The 24446-nt window shown below is 47.9% G+C and overlaps 2 protein-coding genes across 3 annotated transcripts in view; both read right to left on the minus strand.

Annotated features, from left to right (window-relative positions):
• Positions 1-18697, minus strand: MUC4 (mucin 4, cell surface associated). Of its 2 annotated transcripts, none has more exons than XM_083441982.1 (11): positions 16064-18697; positions 13948-14081; positions 12467-12631; positions 11888-12043; positions 9763-9893; positions 8117-8205; positions 6682-6861; positions 5282-5431; positions 3848-3967; positions 2250-2297; positions 1-185 (listed from the first exon to the last, which is right to left on the minus strand). In XM_083441982.1, the coding sequence occupies exons 1-11, from the start codon at positions 17886-17888 to the stop codon at positions 181-183; spliced, it is 3003 nt and encodes a 1000-aa protein (XP_083298108.1). In that variant the 5' UTR covers positions 17889-18697; the 3' UTR covers positions 1-180. The 2 variants fall into 2 exon arrangements, with proteins under 2 accessions (XP_083298108.1, XP_083298107.1); XM_083441981.1 differs by having other exon boundaries at positions 2250-2300.
• Positions 18422-24446, minus strand: part of LOC310677828 (uncharacterized protein) — a gene marked incomplete at its 3' end in the record, with an annotated part of 10641 nt that continues 4616 nt past the window's right edge. The window contains exons 2-3 of the mRNA XM_083441020.1: positions 18723-23041; positions 18422-18517 (exon numbers count right to left, since the gene is read on the minus strand). Of these exons, the coding sequence (XP_083297146.1) occupies positions 18422-18517; positions 18723-23041 (4415 nt within the window). The remainder of the gene's footprint in view (positions 18518-18722; positions 23042-24446) is intronic.

A 24446-nucleotide genomic window follows, 5' to 3' on the forward strand; every position in this document is an offset into this window, starting at 1 on the left:
TAACGAGGTGTTGAAGGCATTTTATTCAGCAAAGTTGATCATTTCAGCCTGAACGGATTTGGAAGCCGTTTCCCCATTCAGCTCCTGCATAAAACAGAGGAGCAAAAAGGAGTCCGGTGGGCGAATCATTGACGTTGATCTGCAGCAAAACAAGGTCTGGAGAAGGAGGAGGAGGAGATCTCAATCTGGAAGGTAAAGAAAGTGGGAGCATCATTATCTGCTTCTAAAGAAACGTCATAATCTCTGCCTTGTGACAGGTAACATGGTGATGTTGACTAACTGGAGAAAGGCAATTGATTCTATTTCTGATTCTCAGATTTTTTGGGGAAATCTTTGCCTATTCCCCTGTGTGTTGCTGATGACCCTGGTACGTGCCAATTTGCACAGTTTTGGCAAGGTTTACGGTGCCCCCATGAACCCTGGAATGCTCTTCCCTTTGCAAAAGAAGACCAGGAAGCTGAATTTAAAGGAAGTTCCCCCCCTCACCCCTCTTTTTACCAAAGAACCCCAGATAAAGTTTCTAAGGAATGGAATATAGACCGAGGTGATTATCTGAGAATAACAACCCTGAGATGGCAACTGCTGAGTCCTGTATTATGCTAACAAAGTCTCCTTGCTTAGGGGATCCCGTGCCCTTTCACAGCTCCTTCGTGTTCATTTCAGCGGGGTTTGTTATCATAGAATCATAGAGTTGGAAGAGACCACAAGAGCCATCGAGTCCAACCCCCTGCCAAGCAGGAAACACCATCAGAGCACTCCTGACATATGGTTGTCAAGCCTCTGCTTAAAGACCTCCAAAGAAGGAGACTCCACCACACTCCTTGGCAGCAAATTCCACTGTCGAACAGCTCTTACTGTCTGGAAGCTCTTCCTAATGTTTAGGTGGAATCTTCTTTCTTGTAGTTTGGATCCATTGCTCCGTGTCCTCCTCTCTGGGGCAGCAGAAAACAACCTTTCTCCCTCCTCTATGTGACATCCTTTTATATATTTGAACATGGCTATCATATCACCCCTTAACCTCCTCTTCTCCAGGCTAAACATGCCCAGCTCCCTTAGCCGTTCCTCATAAGGCATCGTTTCCAGGCCTTGGACCATTTTGGTTGCCCTCCTCTGGACACGTTCCAATTTGTCAGTGTCCTTCTTGAACTGTGGTGCCCAGAACTGGACACAGTACTCCAGGTGAGGTCTGACCAGAGCAGAATACAGTGGCACTATTACTTCCCTTGATCTAGATGCTATACTCCTATTGATGCAGCCCAGAATTGCATTGGCTTTTTTAGCTGCCGCGTCACACTGTTGGCTCATGTCAAGTTTGTGGTCAACCAAGACTCCTAGATCCTTTTCACATGTACTGCTCTCAAGCCAGGTATTTGTAATTGTGGCTCTCATTTATTTTTTTTGCCTTATGCCCAGCTTGCGAGCAGCCCCAGGGCGCTTGTCTGACTAGACAGAGCTTGGTCTCGACTAGCAGAGCAAATCTTAGGTTCTTTGGGAATTGATATACAATGAATTGGGGGGGAAATGTTTAAAACAACATTTGTCAAAAAACCAGAAGCCTTTGTATTAGGAATTACAGGTGCCAACATCCCAAAAGACCAGAAAAGACTGTTCATGTATGCGACAACAGCTGCAAGGATGCTACTAGCCCAAGGATGGAAGGAACCAACAGTCCCGACCAAGGAAGAATGGCAAGCCAAACTGCTGGGCTACGCAGAAATGGCAAAATTGACTGGGAGAAGATTGAAGAAGATAATGACTTTAAAAAAGAATGGGGAAAATTCACAACTTATTTAGGAGACCATTGTAAACAAATAAAAACATTAGCTGGACTTTAAAAATAACTTGTAAAGAAACGAAAGACATGGATAACTTAGAGAGATGAAAACTGAATGATATGTAGGTTTAGAAAAAAAGTATTTTAAGGACCCATGCAGGGGACGGGAGGGAAATCACGAGATTCAGAGCACCTCATATATGGTTTTTTCTTTTCATTATTTAAAATTTGTTCTTGCAAAAACCAATAAAAAATATTTAAAATAAAGGGTTCTTAACAAGCCTAGGTAAAAAGGTGCTTTGTCCTTAAATAAGTTGGACTGCTTTGCTTCTCCGTAAAAGCTTTTTCTCACTGAGTGCAAACGTTCTGCATACTTGGAAGCAAGAAAAATGCCACACATGAAGCACAGGTTATGTGCAAACATGTGCACGCACACCAAATCCCTTGTATTCCTGCACACCCCACCCATTCTTACCTCTTTCTTCCTCTGATTTGCTGTCCACCTTCTCTTCCGATGAAGTCGCTGCTGTTAAAAAAAAAGATCAAACACTGGTTTATGCCAACGCCATGCAATATATCCACCTGATTTGTATGTTGGTGACAGCAGAGGGTTCACCAACAGGAATAAGAATCAGAAGCTCAGCTGGTGCCCAGGCCCCACATATTGGAGAATGCTGGTCTTCTCTGCAGAGCCACACATGCGCCCAGTGCATTCAGTAGGGCAGGGCTAGCCAGCATAATGGTGCCCTCCTGTCCATCTGGAGGGCGCCATGTTGACTACCCCTGCATTGGGGCCTTCAACTCATGCAGAGAACCATGTCTGGTTTAGAGGCTGGAAATGAAGGATCAACTTGTCCTTCAGCCATAAAAAATCTCCGGCCGTCAGGGAATGGTCTGGATCTGAAGATTGGGGAATACAGTCGCAGGCGGATCAGCTCCTCTCAAAAGAGGAGGGGGAATATTTGTGTGCCCCCCGCCTCCAGCATTTTCAGAAGCAGAGGGAGAGGCAGACACAGACTTAGAAGCTGAACAGATTAGGGAGGAGTTACCCAACTACAGGATAATGACAAGAGATCCAAAAGTGAGGGGGCAGCTGGGAGACACATCAGTTGAAAGTATGGGGGAACCACCCCTCGCAATGGACTCGGAGGTCCAAACGTATCAGAGATCAAAAGAGGGGGAGGAACTTCCCACTGGAGTGCTCCTTACGTCGGAATGAGGATTCAGAATAGGCAACTGATCCTTTACGGAGGGTTGTCTGTGCTTGCAGCATGATGCTGTAATAAAAGGACTGTAAATCTATCAATTGATGCTTCTGAATTATGGTACTGGAGGAGACTCTTGAGAGTCCCATGGACTGCAAGAAGATCAAACTTATCCATTCTTAAGGAAATCAGCCCTGAGTGCTCACTGGAAGGACAGATCCTGAAGCTGAGGCTCCAAGACTTTGGCCACCTCATGAGAAGAGAAGACTCCCTGGAAAAGACCCTGATGTTGGGAAAGATGGAGGGCACAAGGAGAAGGGGATGACAGAGGACGAGATGGTGGGACAGTGTTCTCAAAGCTACAAACATGAGTCTGACCAAACTGCAGGAGGCAGTGGAAGACAGGAGCGCCTGGTGTGCTCTGGTCCAGGGGGTCACGAAGAGTCGGACATGACTAAATGGCTAAAGAACAACAAAATCTATCAACTGCTCATTAATTCTTATCTGTGAGCTACTGAAGGGAGAGGGGAACTTCCACGCTTGACACCGGCTGACCTTCGGCAGCTCAGAGTCACTCAGCCTCCTTGGGCTGTCGTGCAAACAATCCGGAACAAAACGATGTTGTACATTGACATGCTCTGTTGATATCCTTTGTTTTTATGTCATTGTTTATGCTTGTTCTTTGTACTGGTGCAGGAAAACTTAAAAACTATGCATGAGAGAGAGAACCCCCCTAAAAGAAAAATTGCACACATCTAAACATGTGTGCAATCCATTTTGCATCCTGTGGATATGACTGAATGAATGAACGCCGTCTGCTATTGATCCCAAGGACTCAGTCCCTGCATTGCAAAGATCGAGTGCTCACCCCGGATTGGAGGCCTGTATCCGTCACAGCCGATCTTTGGCCTTTTCTGGCTGTACTTATCACAGAACTGGAGGCTTCCGGTCTGGTTACAGCACCAGTCATATAATTTCAACTCTTCGTCTGCAGACAGGAATTGCGAGAAAGAAAGGAAAGGAGATTATCAGAGCCTGATTTGGAAATATTTCAGACCAAGAGCCCGATTTGGACAGAAGGTGGGAGATTCTGCTGGGAGATTCATAAGGTTATCAATGACCATTTAGAATCATAGAATCATAGAGTTGGAAGAGACCACAAGGGCCATCGAGTCCAACCCCCTGCCTAGCAGGAAACACCATCAGAGCACTCCTGACATATGGTTGTCAAGCCTCTGCTTAAAGACCTCCAAAGAAGGAGACTCCACCACACTCCTTGGCAGCAAATTCCACTGTCAAACAGCTCTTACTGTCAGGAAGTTCTTCCTAATGTTTAGGTGGAATCTTCTTTCTTGTAGTTTGGATCCATTGCTCCGTGTCCGCTTCTCTGGAGCAGCAGAAAGCAACCTTTCTCCCTCCTCTATGTGACATCCTTTTATATATTTGAACATGGCTATCATATCACCCCTTAACCTCCTCTTCTCCAGGCTAAACATGCCCAGCTCCCTTAGCCGTTCCTCATAAGGCATCGTTTCCAGTAGTCATGATGGCCGTTTTCTACCTCACAATCAGAGGCTCTATGCCGCACAATATCTTTTGCTGGAAATGGCAAGAGGGCAGAGTGCCCTTGCGCTCAATTCCTGCTTGCTGGTCTCCCACAAAGATCTGGCTGGCCACTGTGAGAACAGGATGCTGGACTACATGGACCATTGGCCAGATCCAGTAGGGCTTCTCTTGTGTTCTTTCATCGTCTACTAGTTAGGGATGCAAACACTTGCGTTCTACTGTGGGATAACCAGCTTCATGTAACCAACTTGCCAGCGCATGAAGGGGTTAATACTATAGAGTAAGCTCTACTGCCAGGCTTAGCTAAGTCCACTCCCTCTCACCTTGGAAGGAACTAGACAATCAAGCCTTTGTTTCCCTTCCAGTCTCCCTGATGAACTCAGCTCTCACAAGCCATTCTTGTGTTCCTATGCCCGTAATTTAGGAACTTTTACCACTTTCTGACTAGGTCAGGTTTTACTGCCTGTGCAACTTTTCTGACTGATGTATGGAAAAGCACATGAACCTGACCTTTGATGAGTTTGTAAGTAAAACAGTTTTTAAACTTGCAAAACGTGTGGTCTTTTCCTATGCTGGGGGAAGAGCGAAGTTTTGGAGCTCACAAAGGCATAGTTTAAAGGTCTAACAACCTATAGTTCCACCTCCTGCACCAACACCTACAACCTCTTGTTAACTTGATAACTTGTGGGTATCTTCAGGCAGATAACCATTGCACAGCCTCCAAAGTACAGCTTACCGCTGTTGGCGGAGCTTCTCGAACCCTTCCAGACTCTTTCCTGGTGACCTTCCACAAGCTGGTTTTTGCTGTTATAAAGACACCGGACCCCGGCACCGTACTTGTTTGGGGCAGAGGAATACAGCATGGTTAAGCGAGAGTCCGGCAAACCTGCAAAGGTCAAAGATGTTAGTTCTGTGTTGCAGATCTTTGGGGGGAGGGTGGGTGTGCAGGAAAAGAAAGGCACCCTTCTTAAACCCTTCAAATTTCCCCAGCTGAAAAGACCCCTCTTGTACAACTCTATCCTTACACCATGGATCACTGCTTCAAACATAAACATCCCCCAACTCCATTATTACACAACACTGATAGGCCATACCTTCAGGTATATTGGGCCTCGGCCCAGTAGACCTGAAGGAGCGTCTCCACCCCCATCGTTCTGCCCGGACGCTGAGGTCCAGCACCGAGGGCCTTCTGGCGGTTCCCTCACTATGAGAAGAAAGCTACAGGGAACCAGGCAGAGGGCCTTCTTGGTAGTGGCGCCCGCCCTGTGGAACGTCCTCCCATCAGATGTCAAGGAAATAAACAACTATTTGACCTTTAGAAGACATCTGAAGGCAGCCTTGTTTAGGGAAGTTTTTAATGTTTGGTTCTATTTTGAATCTTCTGCTGGGAACCGCCCAGAGTGGCTGGGGAAACCCAGCCAGATGGACCAGGTTTAGATAATAAATAATAATTATTATTATCTACAAGGCAGGAGGACCCATGCAGGGGCATCAGAAATTATGACAATGCAGAGAGAAATGGATGGGCATGCAAAGCTGCCGTAAAGGTAAAGTGACCCCTGACCGTTAGGTCCAGTCGTGGCCGACTCTGGGGTTGCGGTGCTCATCTCGCTTTATTGGCCGAGGGAGCCGGCGTACAGCTTCCAGGTCATGTGGCCAGCAGGACTAGGCCGCTTCTGGTGAACCAGAGCAGCGCATGGAAACACCATTTACCTTCCCGCTGGAGCGGTACCTATTTATCTACTTGCACTTTGACTTGCTTTCGAACTGCTAGGTTGGCAGGAGCAGGGACCGAGCAACAGGAGCTCACCCCGTCGCGGGGATTTGAACCGCCGACCTTCTGATCGGCAAGTCCTAGGCTCTGTGGTTTAACCCACAGCGCCACCCGCGTCCCTAAACCTGCCTTACACCAAGCCAAAACACTGGTCCATCTCACTTAGTATTGTCTACAGTGGTTCTCCAAGGTTTCTTGCATTTCGCAGGGGTGGACGCTGCACGAAAACGTGCGTCGCCAAGGGGTCGGGGTCATTTGAGCCACACAGCAACCGAACTGGAGAGCTGCTTTCAATGCATTCAGTGGTCCGAGATTGGCTTAAATCCAAGCAGTGTGTCCGAGTCACAGGGCTGGCCACGCACCTTTTTTGCTGCGGGAGAAGCGATCGTCCGACAGCCCCTGTTGCAGAGAGCAAGGGCAGGGAGGCAGGTCCTTGTTCCAGGCAGATGGCTGCCCCTCGTGGCTAAGCCAGTCGAGGCACCGCTGCCTGTAGTTCACCCGAATGCGGCTGTCCAGCTTGTATACCCAGAGACCACGCACACCTGGAAGGAGGGTGCAAGAAAACGGGAGGGAAATCAAGGGCGTGAAGCTTAATTTACTTACCGTATTTTTTGCTCTATAAGAGGGAAGGAAAAGCACTCAAGGGACAAGGAGCACGTGTGGGGTGTGTGGAGAAGGATGCTGCTAATAATGCAGAAGAGGGGTTTAAGGGGAGAAGAAGAACGCATGGGGTGGGTGGAGAAGGATGCTGCTAATAATGCAGAAGAGGGGTATAAGGGGAGAAGGCTCCTCTCCTCTCCCGCTTTGCTCCTTTAAAGCAAGCAGGCTCTCTGTCCCTCTCTCCTCCCCACTCAGCGGCTCTTCTCCGTTTCAAAGCGAGCCACGGAGGAGGGAAGGAAGGGGAACCATGGATCCTCTGCTCACGACTGCAGCAGATCCCCCCCCGCCACCCGTAGGCATTCGCTCCATAAGACGCACAGACATTTCCCCTTACTTTCTAGGAGGAAAAAAGTGAGTGTTATGGTGCACAAAATACGGTATTTATAGTTTAATTACCATATTTTTTGCTCTATAAGACTCACTTTTTCCCTCCTAAAAAGTAATGGGAAATGTGTGTGCATCTTATGGAGCGAATGCAGGCTGCGCAGCTATCCCAGAAGCCAGAACAGCAAGAGGGATTGCTGCTTTCACTGCACAGCGATCCCTCTTGCTGTTCTGGCTTCTGAGATTCAGAATATTTTTTTTCTTGTTTTCCTCCTCCCAAAACGAGGTGCGTCTTGTGGTGTGGTGCATCTTATAGAGCGAAAAATACGGTACATCCCCACTTAGCTGCCCTAAGTCTATCGAACTCCTTCCAGATCTCTGCCATCATCCTGGTATAACGTAACGGAATAATCCAAGTGTGTGTTGGGACTCCCGTCCTGACCTGGACCACGGATTTAGTGAGAAGCTTTTAACTGCTCCGAAAAGTTTCAGAAGAGGCCAGCCAAAATGATCAAAGGGGTGAAGGAATTCCCCTTTGAGGAATGGTTGCAGCATTTGGGACTTTGTGGTTTAAAGAAAAAGTGAGTGAGAGAAGACATAATAGAAATTCATGAAATGATGCAAAGGTTTTTCTATCTATCTCTCTCACGATGCTACAATTCGTGGGCACTCAAGGAAGCTGAATGTTGGAAGATTCAGGCAGATAAAATGAAGTCCTCCTTCACGCAGCTTGAGCATTTCTCTGGGGGCATCTTTTTGGTCAGAATCTGGTCTGTTTGTGCTAGTGGGTTTCTTTCGATGCGTCAACCATACCTGTGTTGTAGCCCTCGGTTTGATCTGGCCGGTATTTCTCAGCTGGCGTTTTAGTTAACAGGTCGTCGTTTTTAAAATATCCGTCACCGCTGTGAGATAAAAGAAGAAGAATAAAGTGGATTTTTAATCTTTCCAAGGACACACAACATTTTCCCTTCTCAGACCAGGAGATCGTTCAGATCTCAAGTAGCTGAATGCAAACCTTTCAGAGAAGAGACCATCACCGCATTACATTTTGGGAGAGCTAGACTTCCACACGCTTGACATCTCACAGTAGTCATAACCAACTCATCCACCCCCCTTGCTGTTTGTAAAGGTGTAAAAAGCAGCAGTTAGGATCAGGGCCGGATTTAGATTTGATGAAGCCCTAAACTACTGAAGGTAATGGGGCCCTTTATATGTCCAGCTGTCCTTTGTCAATAACAAATTGTTGCTGTTTTTTGTGCTGAATATATCCTATATGGTAATTTATGGACCTAATACGTATCTAAAGCCATTTGCACATAACAAAATATGTATTTTATCAAAGTAATTGTTGAATTTATCTTATATTTTGGAAATGTACATCCAGCTTTTGTTCCCTTTAAATTTTGGGGGACCCCCAAGAGAGTGGGGCCCTAAGCTATAGCTTGTTTACCTTATATGTAAATCCGGCACTGGTTGGGACTTATGACAAGAAATTTTTGAATATGTAGTTTGGTCCCATGATTTCAAGTCCATGTGCAGGAGCCAAAAGTCTCCCTCTTCAGATAACTGCAGACAACTCTGGGGTTGCAGCGCTCATCTCACTTTATTGGCCGAGGGAGCTGGCATACAGCTTCCGGGTCATGTGGCCAGCATGACTAAGCCGCTTCTGGCAAACCAGAGCAGCATATGGAAACGCTGTTTACCTTCCCGCCGGAGCGGTCCCTATTTATCTACTTGCACTTTGTGTTTTCGAACTGCTAGGTTGGCAGGAGCAGGGACCGAGCAACGTGTGCTCCTCGTTGCGGGGATTCGAACCGCCAACCTTCTGATCGGCAAGTCCTAGGCTCTGTGGTTTAACCCACAGCGCCACCTACGTCCCATATATTAATTGGCAAATCTGAAAATTTCCCATTCCGTCCAATGGAGGAAGCAGTTCCAGGTGTACAGTGGTGTCTCGCAAGACGAAATTAATTCATTCTGTGAGTCTCTTCGTCTAGTGTTTTTTTCGTCTTGCGAAGCAACCCTATTAGCGGCTTAGCGGATTAGTGGCTATTAGCGGCTATTAAAGGCTTAAGGTATTAGCGGATTAGCTGCTAAAAGGCTATTAGCGGTTTAGCGGCTTAGAAAAAGGGGGTGGGGAGCGGAAAAAAATCTCAAGACTCGCAAGACATTTTCGTCTTGCGAAGCAAGCCCATAGGGAAATTTGTCCTGCGAAGCGCATCGAAAAACGGAAAACCCTTTCGTCTAGCGGGTTTTCCGTCTTGCGAGGCATTCGTCTTGCGGGGCACCACTGTACATTCCTTTCCTCTCTCAAGTGGCTGCCACTATCCAAAACATACGCATATTTCAACATGCGCAGATCTCTGAATCATGGCAATGGGGGGGTTGACCATCAGTGACAAATCCTCCTATTCCTTGCTCTCCCACCCATGTCCCTTTGGTTAAGGAACTGCACATACCTGGTCCACCCGATCAGCACATTTGCAGGAGCGATTCTTCTGTAATCCCATTGCATTCCACCGTTTTGATAAAGGAACAGCGTGTATGTTCTGTATCCATCAGTGGTTAGGATGGCTTGGTAAGTGTTGGTCTGGAAGATACATAAATAAGAGGTGAGACAGTTTTCCCGCCATACCATCCAGGTGCACATTCAAGGCTCAGGAAGCACTTTTCATAAAGTGGCGTTTCTTATTCTACCTTCACAAATAAAAAAGGAATAGGGAAGTCTATGCATGATGGGAGGTTTTGCTTCTGCACATGAGTCTGGCAAACCGCTCTGAGCTGAAGCATTCCTTCCTCACCCACCCTAGAATGTTTAGTTCACATTGAGTTCATGAAACATCGTACCCTGACCTGTTCTTAATGCATGGTTGACCACATCTATGAATACGATGGTTATGCCCTTTTAGGTTTCGCTATATCAGTCACTAGTAATAGTTTAATAAGGAGGTTTTCATACCTGTCCAATTCTGTGATCCCTTTCCCAACCTTTAATCTATTGATGATTAATGCCTATATCCAATCCTTGCATATGATTTGTGTTAACCAATCAGCAACAAGCACATAGGTGCCAATGCTGTAATATTCAATAAAAGGGACTCTTCGAGACATGCTCGAGAGATGCCTCCCATATGACACTTGTCACTCGTCTGTCATTTATTTCAACCCAACATATGCATATTAAGCAGCCACCACAAGTCAAATGCAAATGGCTGCTTTAAAAAAAGTTCTCTCCATCTCCTTTTGACATCTGGAGGGCACCATGTTGGCTAATCCTGCTCAAGAATGACTCTTTTTATTTTTTGCAAAATCTCCAAAAAAAAAAGAAGAATGAGGTTTTGAGCTATTTTTTTAGGAAATTCTCCAAAGAATCAGCATTGGCTGCCATGCGACCAGGTTTTCCCAGATATTTTGACCAATTTTTGAAATTTCTTCCCGCTACATCCAGAAAATCCCAGACAAATGGCAGCCCCATGAAATATAAGTGGTGATATGTCCCATGGAAGAGGGAGCAAGCTTGTTTTCTGCTGCTCCAGAGGGCAGGATCTAAACCAAAGGATTCAAGTTACAGGAAGGGAGATTTAGACTCAACATCAGGCAGAATGATTGTAAGAGCTGTTGGACATTGGAACAGTCAGTGGAATGGAGTCTCCTTCGTATAGGAGCCAACTCCTAGGAGTCAAGGTCCCTTTGCACCCCCCAATAAAATATTTGAGGGACTGCTCCCCCAAGTTAATGGGCATCAGCAAGAAGAAGAAGAAGAAGAGTTTGGATTTGATATCCCGCCTTTCACTCCCTTTAAGGAGTCTCAAAGCGGCTAACATTCTCCTTTCCCTTCCTCCCCCACAACAAACACTCTGTGAGGTGAGTGAGGCTGAGAGACTTCAAAGAAGTGTGACTGGCCCAAGGTCACCCAGCAGCTGCATGTGGAGGAGCGGAGACGCGAACCCGGTTCCCCAGATTACGAGTCCACTGCTCTTAACCACTACACCACACTGGCTCTCCAGTGCAAGGAGTACTAGCAAGGAGTACTAGTACTAGCAAGGAGTACTAGTATTATTATTATTGTTGTTGTTATTATTGGTTTTTATTGATTTATTGGTTTGTTTGTTGCTTGTATAGGATACCTTGTTTTTTAATGTTTGGTGTTTTGTTGTGTTTTATATGTTGTAAGCTGCCCAGAGTGTCTTGGGGAAACCCGGCCAGATGGGCAGGATATAAATTAAAAATTATTATTATTATTATTACCGGTAATTATTATTATTATTATTATTCAAATGGCATACACACCCACCCCCCAATATTTTATTCAAATTGGCCCCCTTGCTCCTTCCTTGGAGATTTTAAAGCAGAGGCTGGAGGGATGCTTTAGATGAGATTCCTGCGGGCTGGACTGGATGACCCTTGGGGTCCCTTCCAACTCTGCAATTCTAGGATTCTACAAAATAATGAAACAAGATGCCACGGAATATATTTGCAAGGCTCCTTAAAATAAGGCACTTCATTAAAAAAGTGTTACTTGGATCTTTCTTAGAATACCAAAGTACAGTGATAACAGGTGTTCTGTTGCTGGAGACAACTCACTCTGCCGTTCTGTCCCTGTGCTGGATAAGGCTGGGCTTTCACCCAGGTGATCTTGAGTGTCCAGGTGGCTGAATAGGAACACTTCAAATATTGCTGAATCTTTGCTTCCACATCACGGACAACGGGGTGTTTTGCAGAGGTCTGGGTAACATATTCCTGAATGCAACAGAGGAGTGTATTACAAATGGGAATCTCACACACACATTTAAACTTATGCCATGGAAATAACACACAAGGACACATGTAGCTCCAGAACCACTTCTGAAGTGACAGAACACTTATGAGCATCTTAGTACAGTGGTACCTTGGTTTAAGAACAGTTTCATTTATGAACAACTTGAATTAAGAACGCTGCAAATCTGGAAGTAGGTGTTTTGGTTTGTGAACTTTGCCTTGGATTAAGAACATGTTCCGCTTCCTGTTGAGTGTGTTCCTTTTGTAAACAGAGTCCCCAGCTGCTATGGGAAAGCACGCCTTGGTTTAAGGACGCTTTGGTTTAAGAACAGACTTCCGGAACGGATTAAGTTCGTAAACCAAGGTACCACTGTATAAATATAACAAACCACCCCAAATACTCACCTGGTAAAAGATGGTTCCTTTGCCTCTGGAGAAATCAGCATTGTCCCAAAACACGGCTATCATCGGCACTTTCTCACGGCCATTAAATCCTTTCGGAGGTGGGTTAGGATAGCTGGAAATATCTTTATCAGAAGCTGGGAAAATAATTTGTCCGTTGTCTGTGAACTAAATGAAGGAGAGGTACAAATGAAGACCAGCAAGATGCAGCAAAGTAGATGAAGTTCTGCTTTCAGAATTGGATTTTTCTGGCAAATTGTAAATGTGTCTCAAATGTAAACTTTCATTCTGACTGTTGCTTACATTTTCCCTGTGAAGCATTTGTGAAAGCTGCCTGATTGTGGCCTAGTTGATCCAAAGAGTGTAGATGTATCAAAAGTATTCCACCAACCACAGCTTGGACCACGGGAAATATTGCTTATATAAATTTGTGCTACTGAGACCAGGGAGGCACACAGGAAGTTGCAATGCTAAGAAGCATCTCAGCCTAGAATGCCTCGATTTTTGTGTGTGTTTAGTATGTACTAGTGATTGCCAAGTTTATCCAAACTTGGGTCCACAAACCCCCCTGGTGCTACAAAGCTTAAACGGGCAATATATATCTGACAAGGTAAGCAATCTACCACACCCCTTAAAATATTCTGGCAGCCCTTCCAGGTTCCAAGTGCCAGCCTAGCAAATTTGCCAGAGAGCCAAGGAGTGTGGGCTCATCCTGCTTCCCGTCTGCCCATCCAGACCCTCTGCCTCTTTGAAAGAGATAAATGGGGAAGGTGGGTGTTATGTACTGAGCTGAATAGGATCCAAAACGCAGCAGTCTGATTGGTCCTAGAACAATAGGATTCAGAATGCAGCAATCTGATTGGTCCTAGAACAATAGGGTCCAGAATGCAGCAATCTGATTGGTCCTAGAACAATAGGGTCCAGAATGCAGCAATCTGATTGGTCCTAGAACAATAGGGTCCAGAATGCAGCAGTCTGATTGGCCCTAGAACAATACGATCCAAAATGCAGCAGTCTGATTGGTCCTAGAACAATAGGATTCAGAATGCAGCAATCTGATTGGTCCTAGAACAATAGGATTCAGAATGCAGCAGTCTGATTGGCCCTAGAACAATCCAATCCAAAATGCAGCAGTCTGATTGGTCCTAGAATAATAGGATTCAGAATGCAGCAGTCTGATTGGTCCTAGAACAATAGGATTCAGAATGCAGCAGTCTGATTGGCCCTAGAACAATACGATCCAAAATGCAGCAGTCTGATTGGTCCACAGGAGCCACCCAATCCAGCTCCAGGTGGAAGTGAATCCGCAACCTGATTGGCCTACAGGTGAATCCCAGAATTAGCCAATCACGTGGGGCCCATTGTGTAAACGATGTATATAAAGCAGACATTCTGGGGGAACTTCCATTCCTCCTCACCACTATGAGCTGAATAAAGAGCATGAAATCCACTCTCGACTCCGAGTATATTTCATAAAGACTCACGTAGAGGGAGCTGCGCAGGGTTTTCCCCAGCGGGATTCCGATCTCGGGCCTGAAGAGAGGCGAATTGAAATCCACTTTCCTTTGAACGTATTCTTTGTCGTTCGCACTTGTTCCGTATGGGAAAAGAGACGCCGCTGCACATCAAAACACAAGAACATTACAAGGTGGATCTTTCAATGAGGCCTTCCCATCCCTCCAGAGTCTACCTGCCTCCTGTATTTTGACCCTCACCTCTGACTACAACTGTGTCCATGTCTCCGAGACTGAACTAGACAATTGGTAATATCATCCAGACTCTGTGAGCAGCCTGCTCCCCCCTGCAAGATAGGGACCCCCAAGATTTGGGGGAGCAGCAGGAGGGACTGTAAAGTGGGGAGAAGACGCAGGTCTTGTTGGCAGTACCGGTATATTGTGGTGTTTTTCTATTTTGTTAGACGCCGCTCAGAGTGACTGGGGCAACCCGGGGTGCAAATAATAAAATCATTATCATTATAAGTAGCAGGATGCCACACATTGTAAGAAGCATGGACCTACCACCAGTCGGAGGGTCTTTCCTGTCAGTGGTGTAGCATGGGGGCTGCAGGGGGGGCCAGCCGCACCGGGCGCAACATCTGGGGGGGGGGGGCACTCGCACTCGCAGCTCTCTGCCCCTACCTGGCTCACTCACTCTCTCTCACTGCAGTGCTGGCTGTGCGAATCCGATCCGAGCCGCCGGGTCGCCGCCCACTGTGGAGGGGAGGGTGCCAGGCGTGCGGTGCGGTGCGGAGAGAGAGCGAGGGACTATCTGGGGGAGGGACAGTGCAGCGGGGGGGGTGCAAATTACTTGCCTTGCCCCGGGTGCTGACAACCCACGCTATGCCACTGTTTCCTATCACCTCTGCTATAAAACAGTGCATGTTGGTGACACCATTCCACTGGGCATCTCCCCAACTCTGTGAACTGCATTCAACTAAGGCGCACAAGGACTAATAATAATAATAATAATAATTTATTTATACCCTCCCCAGCCAGAGCTGGGCTCAGGGCGGCTAACACCAATAAAATTACAATAAAACATAATGGGGGGGGACACAAACAAACAAACAAAACTCAGTTTATTAAAATACGGGTTAAAATACAATTTAAAATGCAGCCTGGTTTTAATAGTAATGGGGCTTTTCACCCCTCTTCTCCCACACACATGCCCCCCCCCATTGACTTGGGAGGGGGTATCAGGAGATCTCCTGGAACAGCATACAGGGGGAGGAGAGGGCAGATCATCCCTTCAGGAAGGTAAAAGGTAAAGGTACCCCTGCCTGTACGGGCCAGTCTTGCCAGACTCTAGGGTTGTGCTCTCATCTCACTCTATAGGCCGGGAGCCAGCGCTGTCCGGAGACACTTCCGGGTCACGTGGCCAGAGTGACAAGCTGCATCTGGTGAGCCAGCGCAGCACACGGAACGCCGTTTACCTTCCCTATTTATCTACTTGCACCCGAAGGTGCTTTTGAACTGCTAGGTTGGCAGGCGCTGGGACTGAACGACGGGAGCGCACCCCGCCGCGGGGATTCGAACCGCCGACCATGCGATCGGCAAGTCCTAGGCGCTGAGGTTTTACCAACAGCGCCACCCGCGTCCCTACCCTTCAGGAAAGCAAATGCTTATACTGGCAAAGTGATCTGGTTAGTGCTCCATTGAATACCCCCAGTAGGCTGTTTGTCAAATACTACTCCTGCTCAGAGTAAATCCATTGAAAATGACAGGTGTGACTTGGGCCCATTCATTTTAATGGATGGACTCTGGGTATAACTCGGTTGACTACCACCCTATGCCTCCTGGAATTCTGGTCTTCAGCTGTTGGGTTGAGATGCGCAGCTGGATCACGCAGCCTGTGCACATGTACAGTAAAAAATAAATAAATACATGGCATTAAGAAGTGAGTCCCCAAATTCATGGTTGGCCAAAAGATGGGTCCCTGGTCTTGTAAAGGCTGAAGACAACTGTCTTAGCTCATCACTGTTTGGCAGAGCCAAGTATTTGCAGGAGGTTGGACTGAATGACTATTGGGCTCCCTTCCAACTCCTCCGTTCTATGATTTTATGATTCCAGTTTATCACAAGGAGATATTAAATGCACTCACCTGGTGATGATACAGGAACTGGAACCGCAGAGACGCGGCTTGACTTTGCTGAATTTCCATTGGCAGTTGCTCCTTTCCCATCCTTGGAATTCTGGGGCCTTGAATTGGGCTTCTTTGTCTTGCCTTCTGAAGATTTAGTATCTCCTGCGGCGGCAAGGGGAACCTCTGGTTTTCCTTTGCTATTGGCAGGTGTGACTTTGCTCACGCCGACAGCAGGCTTTTTCTGCGTGGAGGACAGGGATGAGATGCCGGAACTGGTTGAAGACCCTGACTTTGTAGAAACTGGAGAGCTGCTGCTGGACGTTCCAAGGGCAGAGCTGGGTGCTTTCCCTGCGGAGGAGGATGCTTTGCTGTTTCCAGATGTGTCTTTGCCCACACCAACAGCTGGCTTACTCTGGGCGGAGGAAGGAGGCAGGGATGAGATGCCGGAACCAGCGGGAGATGATGGCTTCATGGGTGTTTTTCCTAAAAGTATGGGCTTAACGCTTCCTGTGACTTCAGGCTTAGAGGACAGAGGAGACGTCCCTCCTTCGATCTCAGGGCCTGATTCTGCCCCAGAAGGCAGTTTCAGGGTATTCGCTGGACTCAGTTGTGCGCTAGACAGGAAAGGACTTGTTCCACCAGCAGTGGATGTGGTGGCTGGACCCTTGTCAGCTGCCAAAACTGAGCTGTCTGCATCGTCTCTCCCTTTGGACGCTGTGGAGGAGCTCAAAAGCCCATCGGGTGAAGGTCTGGATTCTTGGGTCTCTGAATCAGAGGGGAAAGAGTCTGATTTTCCTGCTTCTAAGCCAGCTGGTGCCTCCTCTACCTTCTGAGAAGATGAGCCATCAGCAATGACATTTCCTGTGCCTTTGACATATGAGTTGGCGGGTCCAGAGGGCAGTGTGTTACTGGAGGGTGAAAAGGCAGAAGGAGATTCCTCTGTATCGAAGGACCCTGGACCAGTCCCCAAATCTCCTCTTGGAATCTCTGCGCTGACTTCTGCCCCTGGAGAGGAAGAATCTGACCCACCCAGGGCATCACTGTTAGAAGGAGCAGGCTGTCCACTTACAGACTTTTCTGAACTTCCTGTATTATCAAGACCTGCCATGTTGTCACTAACATCTCCACTTCCTGGAAGTGGCTGTGAAGACTCTGCAATGCCAGAGACTTGGTTATCCCCTACATTGGTGGCCAAGCTCTCATCAGAATATGCAGAAGCAGAAGACAAGGTTCCTCCTGAAGCTTTGTCGATCACAGAAGAGGGTTGAGGGAAAGATTCTGCACCAGTTATTGACCCAGATTTCTCTTCTTGCTGCTCTGCTACGTTTTCTGGGCTCAGGACTGTCTCCGTGGAAGAGGTGGATCCCTTGGTGGCTGTTGATCCCAAACTGGCAGTTTCCACCCCTCCGGTGGGAAGGGAAGATTCTCCGTCACCAAGTCCTCCAGAAACATCTTCACTTGTCAATGTTCCCAGGGATTGTGATTCTGTGGACAATGCATTCAATGATGCTTCCTTCCCACTCATGCCCTCCTCAGAAGCTCCTGCCGTAGCTGCAGATGGTTGAGATCCTGCATCTGTTGCTGTCCCCATGCTGGGCGTTTCCAACCCTTCAGTTGGGAGGGAGGATTCTTCATCGCCAAGTCCTCCAGAAACATCTTTGCTTGCAGATGTCCCAGAAGATTGTGATGCTGTGGACAATGCACCCGAAGATGGCTTCTTCCCATTCACAGTGGAAGTGTCTTCCGATTCTCCTGCTTCCTCAGAAGCTAAATCCCCTGCTGTATCTGCATTGTCTGCAGATGGTTGAGATCCTGCGTTTGTGCCTGTCCTCAAGCTGGACATTTCTACCTCTTCAGTTGACAGAGAGTCTGATGGTGACTCTGCAGCCAATGGAGCTGATGATGGTTCCTTCCCATTGGACACTATTGTTGCTGCATCATCTAGTGATGGTTGGGATGCCTTGCTTGCTGCTGACTCTGAGCCGGCTGTTTCTACCCCTTCAATGGTGAGGGAGGAATCTCCATCACCAAGTCCTTCAGAAACCTCATTGCTTGCAGATGTTCCAGAAGATTGTGAGGCTGTGGGCAATGCATGCAAAGATGGCTCTTTCCCACTCACAGGAGAAACGTCTTCTGATACTCCTCCCTCCTCAGAAGCTACACCCTCTGCTGCACCATCTGGTGATGATTGAGATCCTGTGTTAGTTGCTGAATCCAAAATAGGTGTTTCCACATCTTCAGGGAGGGTGGAAGATTCTCCAAGCCCTCCAGAAACATCTTCACTTGTAGGTGTTCCAGAGGATTGTGAATCTGGTGACAATGGGGCCAAAGAGGATTTCTTTTCACTTATTATGGATTCTCCTCCCTCCTCGGAAGCTACAGCCCCTGTTTCCACATCTTCAGGGAGGGTGGAAGATTCTCCAAGCCCTCCAGAAACATCTTCACTTGTAGGTGTTCCAGAGGATTGTGAATCTGGTGACAATGGGGCCAAAGAGGATTTCTTTTCACTTATTATGGATTCTCCTCCCTCCTCGGAAGCTACAGCCCCTGTTTCCACATCTTCAGGGAGGGTGGAAGATTCTCCAAGCCCTCCAGAAACATCTTCACTTGTAGGTGTTCCAGAGGATTGTGAATCTGGTGACAATGGGGCCAAAGAGGATTTCTTTTCACTTATTACGGATTCTCCTCCCTCCTCGGAAGTCACAGCCCCTGTTTCCAGACCTTCAGGAAGGATGGAAGATTCTCCACTGCTAAGCCCTCCAGAAACTTCTTCACTTGTTCCAGGGGGTTGTATTTCTGTTGATGTTGGGACCAAAGAGGATTCTTCTCCCTCCTCAGAAGCTACAGTCCCTGTTGCTCCACTATCTACAGATGGTTGAGATCCTGTGTCAGTTGCTGGCCCCAAGCTGGGCATTTCCACCCCTTCAGTCGACAGAGAGTCTGACTGTGGCTCTGCAGCCAATGGAGCCGATGATGGTTCCTCCCCATTGGACACTCCTGCATTAACTAGTTGTGGTTGAGATCCTTCCCCTGCTGCCTTCTCAAAGCTGGCAGGATCCACCCACTCAGTGGAGAGGGAAGGTCTTCCTTCAACAAGTCCTTCAGAAACCTCTTCACCTGCAGATGTTTTTGGTGGTTCTCCAACCAATGAACCCAAAGGCGTTTCCTGCTCACTTGCAGCAGAAGAGTTTTCCCACTGTTCGATGCCTTCAGAAGCTCCAGGTCCTGCGGCATCTTGAGATGGTTGAGATCCTGCACTGGGTTCTGATTCAGAGATGGCAGTTTCCACGCCTTCGGTGGAGGCAGTTGCTGATTGTAACTCGGTGGCCAATGGAGACAACGATGGTTCCTTTCCGCTTTCAGCGGAGATGTCTTCTGATTCTTCTCCCTCCTCATAAGTGACAGGTCCTGCTCTCACTGCATCATCTGGAGACAGAGTAGGCTCCTCGCTATCGACTGGTGGTGATCCATCCATCTGCACCTCTTCAGCGGAAGAAGAGGAAACTGGTGGCTTTGAGGCTGACGGAGCCAAGTATGTTGCCTTGCCGCCGACACTGGAAGAGCCTTCAGATGGTTCTGCTCCCTCATCTGTTGCTGTTGCAGCATCTTCTGGAGAGAGTTGAGACTCCTCACTACCTGCCAAGTCTGAGCCAGTACCCCCTATCCCATCATTGGAGGGGGAGGCCGATGGTGACCCCATATCTATTGGAACCAAATCCAATCCTTCCTTACTAAAAGTATCTTCCAATCCCTGGGCCTCCTCAGAAGTTGCAGAGCCTGGATTTAATGCAACATCTGGAGACAGCTGATAGGAGACTGGAGAGCTAGTGGACCCACTAGGATCAGCTCCTGATGGCTCAAAAACAACAGAAGGGTTTTTTTTTTCACTTGGGGTGACTAAGGGAGATTCTTCTCCTGAGGCTGTGTTTCCTACTAATGTCTCGCCATCCTCTACAGGTGGTTGACTTGAGGTTTCTCCATCAGCCACAGCTCCTGGTGGTCCTTCAGGCAGCTCTGATCTTTCAGTAGGGCCAATTTCTGCATCTGAAAGTGGGAGATCTGTTCCAGCTTGGCCCCCGCTGTTGGTTGTCCCAGCTCCTTCATTTTCAACCAATCCAGGGCTGCCCTCACCATCCCTGCTACCTTCTAAAACATCAGTGCCTTGGGGGGAAGGACCAAGGTTGTCAGAAGCTGGGCTTGGGGAGGCTTCACCTTCTTCATCTTCCACACTGAAGGACCCAGAAGAAGATGCAGAAGAGGGGGTATTTTCTGATGACTCTTGAGTTTTCTTTGATTCTCCTCCACTCTCAGGAAGGGGTGTAAGATCTCCAGATTCTGCGTCTGTCAACTCTGCAGAGCTTGGTGGACTGTTCTCTGCCGCACTTCCTGGACCTAGCGGTGGCTCTGGGGGCAGAGTGTTGACTTCATCCAGAAAGCTGCCGCTCTCTGAAGGGGATTCCTCATCAACTGCTGCCTCTGAGGTGGCTCCTACTGTCTCTTCTCTGGAGGGTAAGGCTGGTACCTTGCCTAGGTCTTCAGAAACAGTTCCATCCTCAGCGGCCTCTGTTTCTGCAGGAGCCAGTTCAGGCTCTGTGATGGACACTGGGGAAAGAGATGCTTCCTCCCTGTTCACAGCAGCAGAATATCCCAGTTCCTCTGGCCCCGTGGTGACCTCTGAGCCTGCCCCCATGTCATTGTCTGGGGGTAGGTGGGAGAAAGGTGGAGAGCCAGGTGGCCCTTTTGATGGAGCTTCCATTGCATCTGTAGCAGAGGGACCAGAAGGTGACTCATCAGGAGATGTGGAGGGGAAGGTGGCTTGTCCTCCCAATGGATCTGTTACCACCATGTCCTCTGCAGGTGACTTGGATTCTTCAGTATCTGATCTTCCCACAGGTGGGATAAGCTCCATGCTGGAGAGTAGGGAGTCTGTCTCGCTCTGGCCTTCGCTGCTCGTTTGTGCGACTGCATCAATTGTGGCTGATCCTGATGCAACATCTGGCCCTGTAGCTGCCTCACTGCCTTCAGGAGAAGAACCAACCTTTCCAGGTGTTTCGCTGGGGGAGATCTCTCCCTCCTCCTTCTGAGAAGGTGTAACACTGAGAGACATAGGAGAGGGTGTTTCTTCAGATGACCCCTGAGCTTCGGATGCTGTTTCATCCTCCAGGAGAGAAGGAGGGGATGTTTTGGTGTCGGGCAAAGTCCCTGGTACCTTCTCTGCTACCTCAGCTGAATTTATGGTGGTCATATCTGAAGAGGACTCGCTCTGGGTTGATACTGTGGGCTGCTCATTCTCTGCCACCTCTGAACTATCTGTTTCCACACCGGGATTCAAGGGGGAGGCTGCCCCACTGGCAAAGTCTGCAGAAACTTCTTCTCCAGCAGGGACATCTGCTCCTGAAGAAGCTGGTCCTTGCTCTGGAGACACTGAAGCAAAAGATGCTTCCTTGTTGCTGTCTGGGCTTCCAGAACCTTCCTTTGCCTCTTCGTTAGTTGTGGAAGATGCCTGGGTCTCACCATCCTCAGGTGAAGCAGAACCCGACACCAATGGGAGTCCAGCAGGAGAAGACACTTCCATCCTCAGTGAAGGTTCAGAGGGAGCATCACTGGGGGATAAAATGCCGGGTGGACTGTCTAGTGTTGACTCATCTACTGGAAGGGAACTGGACGATTCTGCACTCAGCAGGTCTTCTGATTCTCCAGCGGGCACATCGGCCGTGTTTTCAGGGCCAACTTCTGGGCCTGCAGAGGAAGGAACTGCAGTTGACTCTGTATCGCTTTCAGGCTCTCCTGCAGACAGAGAGCTATCTGCATCACCCCTTCCTTCTCCAGGAGCAGATTCTACATCCAGAGCAGCTTCATCAGCAGAAGGCAGTTGAGTGGAAACTGCAACAAGCTCACCGGGTTCTGATGACTCTGCAGTTGTGTCATCAGACGGCAACGAACCAGATGGGGGCAATTCTGGCGGTGGCGTCACAACATCTCCCTCTGGAGGTGGTGGAGGAGAGCTTCCATCGGCAGGAGCAGCTTCTTCTTCTTCCACAGGCAGCTCTTCTGTGTGGCTGGAAGGGTCTGCTCCTGGGCTCAAGGACGGGGCTGCAGCCTCACTGCCAGCATCTGGAGAAAGCTCTGGAGTCTCCTCATCTGCTTCTGGGATGACATTTGGTGTTTCCTCCCACGAAGCTACGGTGGGGTTGAGCTGGAAACCCACGTCGCTTCCCCTGGTGTTCACATCCATTGCCTCCTCATCTCCAGCAGCTGGTGGCGGAAAACTCATTTCGTCAGAAGCAACGCTGTTAGCCCCTTCCTCGGAGGCAGATGCCCGTATCCCTTCACCGCCGGTTGCGCTGAGAAGAGATGTGCTCATTGTGCTGGGCTCCAAATCCATGAGAAGCTCTGTTCCTCCAGGCTGCTCAGAGGGAGAAGCAGAAAGCAAGATGGGTGCTGTGGATGTTTCTTCAGTCCTCTCCGCAGGAGATTCAGCTTCCTCTTCTTCCTTAGAGAGCAAGGTGACTGGTGTGGCTGCTTCCTTAGACACCACTGCAGCTGTTTTATCTGTCCCTTCTTCCAAAGAAGAGTTCGTCCTGGCCAGGAAGATGGCCTTTTCTTCAGCATGGGCTTCTGTCGTTTCCTTGGCGTTCCCTCCTGCAGGTGTGATTCCTGGTTTCTTGGGGCCATCGGTGGAAGAAGCCACGTTTCCTGCAAGAGTGGAGGCCGACGGAGAACCTGACCTTTCTTCCTCCACGGGACTGGAAGAGTTCGCTGAGCTAATAGAACTCAGGTTTCCTTCTGGGTTCCCAAGGAGAGGGCTAGGAGTATAGAATTCTGTGGCTTGGATTTCCTCCGTGAAGACAGGCGCCTCTGTGGACGGAAGCATGGTGGGCTCGAAATAGTCACTGTCTGTGCCCCAGGAAAGGTCATCACTGGTGGTGGTGAAGTCGCCCAGGTCTCCTTCTTCCCATTCTGTGGGAACTGGGACGGCAACTGTTTTCCCAGGCGCTGCAAGGAGTTGACAAAAGTAAGATGGAAAGTTACACATTTGCATCAACAAAGGACTTGTCTGTCATTCAAGATTGCTTTGTAAAACAGTCAGAGGTTCTAGACCCTCCCCGCGTCCCTATTTTCCAGGGACAGTCCTGGATTTACAGAAGCCGTTCTGGTTTCTGATTTGATCCTGGTATGTCCCACTTTTCCTTAAAGGTAAAGGTAAAGGTACCCCTGCCCGTATGGGCCAGTCTTGACAGACTCTAGGGTTGTGCGCCCATCTCACTCAAAGAGGCCATGGGCCAGCGCTGTCCGAAGACACTTCCGGGTCACGTGGCCAGCGTGACATCGCTGCTCTGGCGAGCCAGAGCCGCACACGGAAACGCCGTTTACCTTCCCGCTAGTAAGCGGTCCCTATTTATCTACTTGCACCCGGGAGTGCTTTCGAACTGCTAGGTTGGCAGGCGCTGGGACCGAACAACGGGAGCGCACCCCGCCACGGGGATTCGAACCGCCGACCTTTCGATCAGCAAGCCCTAGGCACTGAGGCTTTTCCTTAGGACGTCCCTATTTTCATCGGAGAAATGGGAGGGGGTATGGAGTTATGTGACCCTTGAGCCAAGGAGATAAGGAACTATACAACCTTCAGAAGACACCTGAAGGCAGCCCTGCATATGGAATTTTCTTAAATGATTTATTATGTGTGTGTTTTGATAATATTTATTGATTTTTCAATTATAATCCAATGATAGCCTCATTATAACAATGCCAATTTACAATACAATTACAATTACAATTATGGAATTTTTAAAATGATTTATTATGTGTGTGTTTGATAATATTTATTGATTTTTCAATTATAATCCAATGATAGCCTCATTATAACAATGCCAATTTACAATACAATTACAATTACAATTATGGAATTTTTAAAATGATTTATTATGTGTGTGTTTGATAATATTTATTGATTTTTCAATTATAATCCAATGACAGCCTCATTATAACAATGCCAATTTACAATACAATTACTAATATCAATCATTCAAATACCAAATTATATAGTTTAGATCAGGTGGTTCCCCCATGTCCTAGAATTGATGATTTGATTATTTTCGTTATTTCTTCATTCCAAACTCTTATTGATTTCGATGACATTCCAGTCATAATAATAAGCCCTTATACAGCAGCTGCAATATTTATAACTTTTATTCGTGTTGACACATTAAATGATTTGCAAGACTACAAGTGAGGATCTCACACTGTATCATTGTTCTTCCTGTGTATGACATTTATTCTGTCCATGATGTTTCTTCCTGTCCTTGTAAAATGTTATGTCTAACTTTTCCCGGTTGTTGCTGTTGTCCGTCATGCCTTGAGCGGGGCTGATATCCATTTATTATGTTTTTATCTATGCTGG

The sequence above is a fragment of the Podarcis tiliguerta genome, assembly GCF_965153285.1.
Source record: "Podarcis tiliguerta genome assembly, chromosome: 5".
NCBI classification, from domain to species: domain Eukaryota; kingdom Metazoa; phylum Chordata; class Lepidosauria; order Squamata; family Lacertidae; genus Podarcis; species Podarcis tiliguerta.

What these genes read in the sequence shown, in the direction of transcription:
- MUC4 (XM_083441981.1), bottom strand. Translation starts at nt 17,888, where the DNA reads ATGTCCAGCTTGAGGACAGGCACAAACGCAGGATCTCAACCATCTGCA. An exon ending in AAGGAACCATCTTTTACCAG is followed by an intron (nt 12,044 to 12,466) that starts GTGAGTATTTGG and finishes TGTTGCATTCAG; the next exon opens with GAATATGTTACCCAGACCTC. An exon ending in GTGCTGATCGGGTGGACCAG is followed by an intron (nt 8,206 to 9,762) that starts GTATGTGCAGTT and finishes TTTATCTCACAG; the next exon opens with CGGTGACGGATATTTTAAAA.